Source organism: Octodon degus, unplaced genomic scaffold, assembly GCF_000260255.1.
Source record: "Octodon degus isolate 3935 unplaced genomic scaffold, OctDeg1.0 scaffold00143, whole genome shotgun sequence".
Classification (NCBI taxonomy): Eukaryota; Metazoa; Chordata; class Mammalia; order Rodentia; family Octodontidae; genus Octodon; species Octodon degus.
Genome location: NW_004524719.1, coordinates 1,663,083 through 1,674,430, shown reverse-complemented (window position 1 = coordinate 1,674,430; position 11,348 = coordinate 1,663,083). Strand labels below are relative to the sequence as shown.

Below are 11,348 nucleotides of genomic sequence, written 5' to 3'. Positions count from 1 at the left end.
ATGTTTGCTGAACAAAAGGCAGTTTTTTTATTTTATCACCTTCCAATATAACTTAATATTTTAATATTAGCAACAAAAAGTCCGAAGTATAACTTCAACTTAACTAAGTATCTACAGCATTTCACAACAAAATGTACGACTTTAAGCTTGACCCCAGACTCCGGCCCTATGCGTACTTTGCCCCTGCAGTTCCCAGTGACATAAGCACCTACTTTCACATCGCCATTAGTCTATCACGGTCAGTCCATTTTCTTGCATGATTTACGTGCTGGCCTTTGAGGGAACAGAATCTATTTAATACAGGGAGATTTGTGCAGCTAATTCCTAGGCTTAATTCGAACTCTAAGGTATTTTGGAAATCCCACAGACTTTTAATAGGAGCAGATATCACCATTAATTGCACATCTATTTCTAGGTTTCTACCTTCTCAAGATTCAAAATCACACGTAATTTGCTATTCACATGTAAAAGTTCATATCATGATTTCTTGACAATTTGCTGTCAAAAATACTATTCACCTACATAGTCTCTAAATTCATGTATTTGATTTGTATTTTCCATTTTTATAGATGCTAGCATATGTCAAAAATGCATGCATGCAAACAGCACAAATTATTAAGCAACAAAAATGCACAAGCTTACCATTTTGGGTCATTTTTTTGAAAGTCCCCTTTGCTGTCTGTTACACAGCTTTCCGCTGGCATGGCGCAGTCCCTGGAGAAGCCGCCTCCAGGGGGAAAGATTGCTTAACTCAAAGCCCAGAAAGCTTCAGTGTGTTCGCTGGGCCCAAAGTTCTGGCCTCTAGAGAAACGGAGTGCACCAGCAGGCCACGCATGGTGGAGCCAGCTGGTTTCCTGTGGTAGCCGGTGAACAGTGAGAGCCGGAAGACTGGCCTGCCCAGCCCCGCTGGAAGGCACCCCGCTGACCTGACTTTCCTCCTCAACAGCCCACTCCAGAAAATGTCTTCCATCTCCTAACAGCGCCACAGGCTGGTGACCGACACTACATGGGGCAGCTTTCAGGAATGTTTGACCCAGACTAACACGGTCCATTTTACCTCTTTGCAGCACTTTGAATCTTTAGTTTTTGCCTTTTCTTGGTTGATGTTTAATTTTTTCATAATATTCATTTTTATTGTACAAATAGATATATTGTTGCTTAAGTTTTTATATAATATTTGCTAACACTCACCAGGAAGCATAAGACAGCTTCTGGTGGGTAAGAGAGCTATTTAGGGTCACTGGAAGGACGTGTAACTTTAAGGTTACATAAGGAAAAGGTCATAAGGGATGTTTTCGAAGTTGACTAGTTACCGTTAAAAATATCTTCAAAGCCCTTTCAAGGTTCACAGTATATCCACAGTGAAACGCAGGTATTTATTGCAATACAAGTGGAAATCACAGAGATTTTTCAAAATGGTTATTTCATATTTCTTGGCATCCTCAGATTTGCAGCGGCTAATACCCCCACAGCTTATTTTTGTCCTTCAAACAGGAACTCACAGCTGGTGTTGTAATGTGCTTAATTTCTCTACAGAGTATAGCCAGTTAAAATTCTGTTTTTATCCACAGGGTTTCAGGAGAAGGGTTAGTGATTTCTCCCATTCCTAAGCAAAATCTGCCCTGAGTTAGAAATCAAGCCCCCAACTTCCTCTCATGGATGCGGCAGCCGCTGTGTCCCGCTGAGTCGCTTATCCTGTCAGTGAGGGGCTGGGACAGGGTCTGCCGCCACCCTGGGTCCTGTCTCCTTCCAGTCAAGTCTCAGTCTTCATGTACTAATAGTGATGTAGTCGCACCAGATGGGACTTCACGGCCCTTTGTCTAAAGTAGACACGCAAAGCTGTAGTGGAGAGAAGTTAAACAGCCTGTATCAGTCTCCTTCCTGAGACAGGAAAGCGCTGACTTTAACAGGAGAGATTGTTCTTTGCCAGTTTAATAACTTGGCTCTTTTATTTACATAGAAAAATACCCTTTTGTCCTCTTTTTCCTTGGTCCCAATGCTGTTGACTTTGTTGTTGTTATCGTTGTTCTCTTATTATACAAACACACACACACACACACACACACACACACACACACACTTTTTTCCATCTGGGTTTGTCAGACCATGTTGCTTCTCATCTTTTATATTCTTGCTCAGAATGAGGCAAAAAAGAAAAGCAGACTGACACTGACTAAGCAAAAAAAAGGTAGCTACTTTTACCATTCCAGGCCCCCTTGTTTTGCTATCTTTTTTGCAAAGTGTATGAATCACACATTTGCCTTAATACTTTCTTGACTCCTTTCCTATGGGATTGGAGGAATTCTCTGCCCGACCGCCTCCACCAAGGCAGAGGACACTAAATGATTTTTGAACTACCATTACCTGTTCACTTTTAAATCGCATTAGTTACTTATAGTCATTAATAGACTTCGGGGGCTGGGGAGATGGCTCAGTAGAATAAGCATTTCCCTGGCAAGCTCAAGGGCCCCAGTTCAATCCCCCGTTCCACTAAAAAAAAGTGGTTTCTTCTGATTTTGGTTCACCTGTTCCCTAAAAAAATAATGCTAGTTGTTAAGGGCAAATGATCAATAACACGCCAAAGGTCTCTCTTGGAGTTTCCATTTGTACTTTTTATGTTTTGGCTCTTGTTTCTAAATCTGCAATTATTGTATTATTGTGATGAGTTTATGTATTGTTTTATATCTGGAACTGGACTTTCGAACGCCTCATTTTTTTGTCCCTCACCCCTCTTTCCTCCCCAATTAACACTTCACAAATCCATGTTTTATTCATGGACAGATTTGCAGATCTTCTTAAAGAGGCACAATTTTATTTCTGATGTATTTGTGGTTTTCCTTCTCTGATGCACAGAGTGTTGCAAATACCGAGTAGTACAGGACCCTGCTGCATAATTAATGGCAAGGAAGGATGGATTGCTTTCAGATGTGGTTTTAACATGTTAATAATAGATGGGCTCCTCTGCAGTGAGAGATGTTTTATTGCTGCAAGTGAACTTAAGGCTCAAAAGAAGCAGAAGAACTGCTACTGCAAAACAACTGATAATCAGTTGATTAGAGTCTGAAATTCTTTGGCACCATATTCTAAATCTCACTATATAGTACTTGGATCACTGAAGGGGTTACCACTATTGGCCCAAAATTATACGTCAATCTGAAGAAGAAATCATAAACAACAGTTGACTGTGTTTGTACAGAATTTTAATGTTAGTAAGAAAGATGGGGAAAAGGTTCCAAAGAAGGACATTCCAAGGTACAAATCAGAACTATAAGGACATCTTGGGTCCTCCATTTGTGGTTGGTGCTCAGGCCGCATGCATATTTGCAAGCTGACATGAGCAGACAGAATCTAGCGTAAGAACTGTGATCAGAGTCATTCTAAGACTGACAGAAGGAGGAGTCCGGGAATAGGAAAGCAAGAACAAAGCCTATCATTGAGAACATAAAGGATCACGCTGCTGAAGTGCCACAACTTATGTTAGTTCATTTTGGTTTTAATTTCTTAACACAGCCCAGCATAATGAGGAACCGTAACAGAAGACAAGTTCCTGCTGAGTGAGGCTCCCATCATTATTTGTCAAGTACCTCTTATGCGAAAGAGCTTTGCAGGAAACCACAACATTGTTGTTTCATGCCTGGGATCTAATAATAGTTCAGTTATGAATCGGTCTTCTCGCTGCTCGAGGACTAGAGAAAATCAAACACAATATGAATCCAAGCCTTTTCATCTGTAAGGTAGATGTTAAGGCTCAACTGCCTCTATTTTTCAAACAGATAAAATATAAAAAATAAAATGTTCAGTCCATTTAAAGATTCACATAGGAAGATCTCAAATAATTCTTCTGATCTGGTAAGCTTGGAGATACTGTTTTTGTTGTTTTCTAGGCTGTTCTGGGGATCAAAATATTTCTCTATGGGCACTATCAACAAGGATTGCATTGAAATGGGGGCAGATTGTGAGAACCCAGAAACTCACTTTCACACAACACGCAGTCTCAGTGATTTGGGGATAGAGATGGATTTCCTTTTGCCCAGGGGATATGTTAAAAATCATTCCTTATTTTAATTTAAAGTAGTTCACAATGTGCAATCCACCCAACAAGAGCTTATAAAGTATAGAACACAAAATAATATGATATATAACATTGGTTTATATCTGAACTCCAAAAGCAGCTTGTAAAGTGTTCTACTATCATATTTTCACTTTCTGTCTCTATAAATGCAGCCTTGTAAGGAGTTATCTATTTCAATATGTGTTAATATAAAGTATTTATGATAGCCCCCTCAGAATTATCATTAGTTATATAATATGCTATGCTTACAATTTCTATAGCTGCAAAAATGAAAGCAATCTTATTATTATTGGTTTTAGAGAAATATATTTTAATTATTTCAAGGTTATCAAAATGATACTTTTACAGTACCTACATAAATGAACGTTGTACATGCGCACGGTAGTCACCCTACTTTTCCTGTATTATGTATACATGTTTGAATAAACATGGAATTACACAATATGATGGAGAATGAACTGTCATCTATTTTCAAAGATAAAAACATGTACAAAGCTATCATTAAATTGATATAAGTACTGGAGAGAACTGGATTATGCAGTACTGATTATATTCTTAAAGAAATTAATTTTTCAATATTTCTGAAAAATTTCTAGACACTTTTAGAGATTATTTGGTCATTTATCCTTGTCTCACACGTAGTCACATCATTGTCTCAAGGAGTCTGTGAAAGTCACAATTTTCTTATGGTAAGATTTTCTACCAACTGTTAAGATATTCTTTTTTGGGGGGAGCCTACAGGGTGTACAGTGTCTCACTACTAGATCAGACTAGTAGTGATCCGCCTGTTTATAGCCTTCCAAGAGCTGGGATTACAGGAGCACGCCAGCACATCCAGTCTCAGTGGCCTTCTCAGTGCATGTTGGGATGGGGGGCTGGCATGGCAGGCTGAGGAATCGAACCCCTAGCCCCGGCAACTGCTTGCAGGTGCTTTAATCCACTGAGCTATTTGGCTGGCCCTTTGTTCTGAAGTGGTTTTTTGTTTGTTTGCTTGATTTTTTTTTTTTTTTTTTGTATTTTAGGGAACAGTCTACAGGGTGCTCAGGGTCTCACTAGTAGATCAGACTCATAGTGATCTGCCTGTTTACACCCTCTCAAGAGCTGAGATTACAGGCACATGCCACCATGCCCAGTCTTGTTAGGATATTCTAAACCCTTAGTAATGGTTAAAATATCACTTTTAAATTAGTAGAATCCAAAAATATACATAATACTTCAATATAGACATTCATTCACCAAAACTAGGCATGTTCAGTCCTACTTCTAAGACACCTTTAGCTTGTTTCACAGCTCTGTATCTGTAGATCTCTCCCAAGTGAAAGTTTCCACAGTTTAAAACTAAAATTTATCCTTGTTTTTACTTCTTCTTACATTATGTTTTCTTCAAGTTGTTCCAAATCTGATTGAAAAAAATCTAACACATTAGCCATATCAACTCCATATCAAATTTCTCTACAAGTTTCTGTCTTCACTAAAGGTATGGAAGGTTAAATTTAGGAGGAACCAAACATGTTTAATATATTCTTGGAGTGGCCTGTTAACTGGTGTTGACAAAACCCTTTTTCTTTTCACAAGTGTTCTAGCAATATTCCTTTCTATTTAGTTAATATTAACCTTTTAATATGCCATTCAAAAACTTTAATTTTTTTAAGTATACGTAATGTTTAGAGATTTCGGTTGCTTTTGTCATCTAACTTTCTACCTTCTATAAGGCAAATTTTATTTACATAGATTTAATCATGTAAACTTGTGCACGTACATGCTTGAGCATGTATATATTCTTTTTTCAGTACCACTGTTATTTTCTGCCTTGATATTAAAAGTTTCCTTTTTCAAGTTCAATGATTCTTCTGGAAGGCACATTTTTTGCAGTTCCGGTGAAGTACAGCACATCCCTTGTCAAGAGCTCATTATTTTGCTGTGTTAGACCTTTCTAGGGAGAAGCTCTTTCCTTCATAAATCCTCTTTTCTTTAGAAAGTCTAACCTCCAGTTGGAAAGTTGAAAAAGCATTTTTATGTCTCCGTCATACAGTGTCCCTTTATAAAACTTTAAATGCTAACCAAATATGGTGCAACTCTCTTTATTCCTAATAGTATTTCAGATTAAATTTCTAGTAATTATATAAATACTGTGAAGGGTACCCTAGTCCCAAATCATTAAAATGATTCTGCATTTACCAATGAGTTTCATCCTATTCTGTCTCCTCAGGTCCAGGGACAAGAGCCTTAAATCTCTTCTTCAGGACACCAGTTATGACAATCACAAATATGTCTCTTTCCATAAATACTTAATTCCTTCCTTTTACTTAGATTGAGGACCTGATGACTAAACAGAGTTGATATTAATAATGAAGTAATATGCTTATAATTTGGTATGTCTGCTTCCCCAAAAGTCAAGCCTTTGGGGAAAGCAGGCCATGACCGTAATATTACTAGGCCATGTGCACCAGGCAGTTTCCTACTCCACTTTTCCTATTCCATGACATTCCTCAGAATAGAAAATTAATACATAGTTTTAAATTCTGTTTTTGAACAGGAAAGACAATTTCTTTTCAGTTTCTCCCCAACCATATCTTCTGAAGTGCGTGCCTTCAACAGCACACACACACGCACACACACTCATACTAATGTCGGTGTAATTTTTGTATTTTATTCTCTATATTTCATTGCATATTCACAAAATTATCCTTCTGTTTAGCAATGTGCAATCTAGAAAATTTTGCATGTCCTGGATGATGACTATCATAAATATACCTATATATGAAATAGAACTGTAATTTTTGTAATAGAAATATTTGATATGAAGGCAAGAACCCGTACTCTATACTGATGGGTCTCTCTACTTTATTGTTCTTCAGTACAGTCACGGGTGTGGGGGAGGAGGGGATGTTGTGCACTTCACAGACTGATAGCAGACATTGATTCTGTGCTCCAGAAGAGTGCAGTCTTGCTTACACACCAGTTGGAAGCTAGGCACAATTGTTTTCATGAAGGGGCGCTGAGCAGCACACCACAATGTGCATCATGGGTGTCATTGCACTAATATCCATTCTGGATGAGGAGTGCAACTAATAAAATACTGTCCACTGCGTTCCCTTGAGGACACTAATATCAATCAGTAGTGAAATGGAGAGAAGGGAACTGGTACTCTAATTTTGTCTAGGATGTATCAATTCTGATTGGTATGGTTTTGGTCTATGTAAATACTTTGCAACTCTGTATAATCAAAATTATTATTTATCATATGAATTGTTTTCACAATGAAAAGCAAAGAATTTAACACACTCTCTTTACTAGTTTCTCTGGTTTATTATAATTTATGGCATTTAAAGAACACAGAAAACAGAATCAACTCTTTTATTCATCATTAACTTCCCTGTGGGAAAGTGCTCTAATGAGAGAGCTTCACGTTATAGTTGACTTTGAGAGCATCGATGTGCTGTTTCCATAGAAATGCTGTCTGTACCATGATGTTTGCACATTTTTATGTATTAGCATCAGCTACACAATTTGAGAAAAACACCAAACACTTGCCGGCAGAGGTGTGGGGAGGTTTTCCCAGCTCACCATGAAGGTGAGGGCACGCTGGGTTTCAGGCCATTTGAATTTCTTACATCTGTTAGCTGCTGCGTCCATACCCAAAATGTTCACCGCTTCCTCCTTCCTCTGTCTTACTACTTTCCTTCCCCTCTAGTTTAGCTGAATCAAATTTCAAATAAGGTCACTCAATATGAGACTAAAGCAATGCCAGCTCCATAAGAATTGTCCCTGACTGTTCTCTTGTCTGTTTCCTAAGGTGAACCAAAGAAAGAGCCGCACATACACTTTGTATCCATTAAAAGAAATGTGAATCTTTCATGGCAGCTTTACTAAGTGTATTTTGTTTTGCTTATGTCTGTCATAGATAACACAGCCAGCATTCTGACAAGGCGGAGGAGATTTAGTCGAAGTATTCAGGATGTGTATTATCTGCCCATTATGATCTCTGACGGTGGAATCCCCTCTCTCAGCAGCAGCAGCACCCTCACCATCAGGGTTTGTGCATGCGAGAGAGACGGGCGCGTGCGGACCTGCCACGCAGAAGCCTTTCTGTCCTCCGCCGGGCTGAGTACAGGAGCCCTCCTCGCTATTCTTCTCTGTGTTGTCATCCTCCTGGGTAAGCCCACAGTGTGGACCTGCAGGGATGTGCGGGAAACCTGAGAGAGTGGACCACTTTTGCAGTGTTTAAGTATAAGACGTGCATTCGTGCGGACAAGAGGACAGAGCTGCTCAGATTTGCCTTTAATAGACTTTCACAATACTATAATCTAGAATTAATTTGATTCAAATATGATGAAAGACTGGAAATAACAGAGAAAGAGTGAAAACTGAAACAGTTTGCAAGAGTCTGTATTTTAGAAAAGGGGTCATAAAAATTCTGAATCCTGTCTTGGAAAGGTTTTTGAAAACTTCTAAGAACTAATGGTAAAATGAATATGATTGGAACCCATAGCATTTGGATGTTATACACATTGGACAAATAAGAATAGAAATTAAATGTACAAGATGAGGATTGTAATTAATACTAATATTGATTTGTATATTGAAAGCAGCCAAGAGAGTAGATTTAGGTGCTCTTACTACATACATTCAAAAGGCGATAACTTAGATGATGCATATGTTAACTAGCTTCATTATAGTTTATGTTTTACGTTGCATTATTATATAAAACATTATATAAATAAGAAACTTCCATTGGTCCAAAATATTAACTAGTCACCATCGTCCCTTATTTTAATGTTTCTCAAATACATTAATCCAATGCATCATAATTTTATTAAATTAAATTAAATCCAGTAAGATTTCTAAAACTTGAAATTTACATTTTTTAAAAAATTGTCCAGTTATACAGTATCTTTAGTAGTCTGAAAATCATATTCTTTATGAATGTTATATTACAGATTTTACATTATAAACTTTTTGGACTGCTATTTAAAGTAAAATACAGAAAAAGGAAAACCAAAATGCCAACTCCAGATTTCATAGTAAGAAAAGTAAATGATATTATTTTTGCTTCAGAGTTTAGAGCAATTGCAGGTTAGTTTTTCTGTTCCAGTCTCATCATTTCTGTTAGTTGGAACTGCTGTTCCTTTTGGGTTACCACACCTTAATGAAAATAGAACAGTATGTTTTGGAGAGACTGAGGTGTTTTTAGGAGAGACGGGCCTTGCTTTGTTCTTGGTGCAGATGACAGATTACTTATACAGGCAGAGGAAACAGTGAGATGAACAGAAACCTAAAAGGACAAGAGGCAGGAGGAGAAGAAGTGCGACCCTGGGGCTTGTTAGGGGGCAAAGCTGGCCTTTGGTCCAGATGTGTAAGGAAGGACTGAAAACAAGACAGTCTTATGATACAATTTGCAATTTGGAAAAGATCGCTGAATTAATTGGAAACCAGAGCTCAGGCTGTCAGGACAGCCGTAGACCAAACAATGAAGAAGGTGGTTGGATTGTCTCCCTCAGACTGTATAAACTGGATTAGTATATTTTTTAAAGTCTGAAGAAAATTGAATAATATCAAGATACTTTATATGACATGAAACGTGACCTGAGAAAATTGAGATACGTAAGTAAGACATGAAAGCCTGTGTCTTCCCTAGAGTGCGCCCCGATTTCACCTGAGCTGCACACACAGAACATTCTTTTTTCTTTTTGAAGTCACACAACCAAAGAACACACAGAGAAGCATGTTCTGAGACAGAGCAAGTCTAAGACCAGCAGGACTTCCGTACGATCACCAGGTCAAGCAGGAAGAGGTAGCGGGGAAAGGCAAAGAAGTCAGAAAGAAGAGAAATTAGAAAAACGTAACCACACAAAGACTAAAGGGAAAACCGTGTCAAAGAGGACAGCATGCTGTGGAGAAGCTGTACACATCGTCTAGGCCGTTCAGAGGTTAAACTGAGTTCAAACTTCAGTCTTACACTTAGCACCACAGAACATGGAGGTTTGGCGAACCTCCACAAGACGTCTCACTGCAGGTCGTCTTTTATTTTTTTTATTTTTATTTTTTATTTTTTGGTGGAACCAGGGATTAAACTCAGGCCCTTGCGCTTGCCAGGGAAGCGCTTATTCCACTGAGCCATCTCCCCAGCCCCACGTCTTTTAAATATAATGTGTGGGACCAAGGAGCCAGGAAAATTGGGCTTCCGATATTCGATTCATTAGTATATTCATTGGTCACATCTGCTATTTTCTCTACACAGTAACATATTTATGGATTTGTCCAGGAAAATTAAAAAAAGAATACCACAATACACAATAAAATAAAATACAAAGCTATACAACCAATGAGAGTCTGGAATATTCAAGGTTCCTAAGTGAAGCCACAGAAAACAGAGCTTAGTGATTTTAATCTGAATGTTTCTGGAGTTCTTGTTCTACAAGGCAGTACATTTCAAAGAGAAAAATGATCTTTCATTTGTTTTCATTTATCATCACATAATTAGTTTCATGTGTTACAATTACAAGTTAAAGAGTAATGGAATATTTCAATATAAAAGGAAATTTCAAGTTGTGCTATGTAAAAATTACTGTTGCTTTATGCCAATGATATTTTCTTTTTATTGACTTCCATTAAAATATTTTTAGTTTCTGGTATAAGTGACAGTGTTTTTGCATTTTTTGTATTATCCCTCAAGATTTCTGGACAACATTGGAGTTTCAAATGTTTAGGTAGAAAATTTTATAATTTTATGACATGAAATTGTTCATTGAACTTGTGTTCAAGAACTATAAGTTATAATTAAAATTTTATATGGCATGGTAAGACTTTAGATTTTTGTTCAGACCATATCTGCTGAAAATTTAAAATGTAGTCATCTGGAAATTAAAATTAATTTCAGAGTTAAACTGTGAGGTCACAAGTTTCATTGAAATTATCAGTCACACTAAAGGTAGCAAATGTATTTTAAAACATAGTTGTGAAATAACATTCACACATAATATCTAAGACAAATATCACATTAATATTGTAATATTGAAAACTATGTGAGCTAATAGCATTGTGGTTCATAAAATCACTTGAGTTTGTATTCATCCAATCTTAGTTTAGCAACAGGTGAAATGAAATTTCAGTGAAAATTCATTTATTTAAAGTCATCTTTCTGGGGCTGGGGAGATGGCTCAGTGGAATAAGCGCTTCCCTGGCCAGCGCAAGGGCCTGAGTTCAATCCCCAGTGCAGCAAAAGAAAGAAAGAAAGAAAAAGAGAAAGAAAGAAAGAAAGAAAGAAAGAAAGAAA

At 37.6% G+C, this 11,348-nt stretch overlaps 1 protein-coding gene across 2 annotated transcripts in view; it reads left to right on the top strand.

Annotated features, from left to right (window-relative positions):
* The window catches only part of Cdh18 (cadherin 18), a 357,410-nt gene that overhangs the window by 341,274 nt on the left and 4,788 nt on the right, over window positions 1-11,348 (top strand). The window contains exon 10 of one of the 2 annotated variants that reach the window (XM_004641813.2): window positions 7,977-8,228. In XM_004641813.2, the coding sequence (XP_004641870.1) occupies window positions 7,977-8,228 (252 nt within the window). The remainder of the gene's footprint in view (window positions 1-7,976; window positions 8,229-11,348) is intronic. The other variant, XM_012517046.2, reaches the window with a different exon arrangement.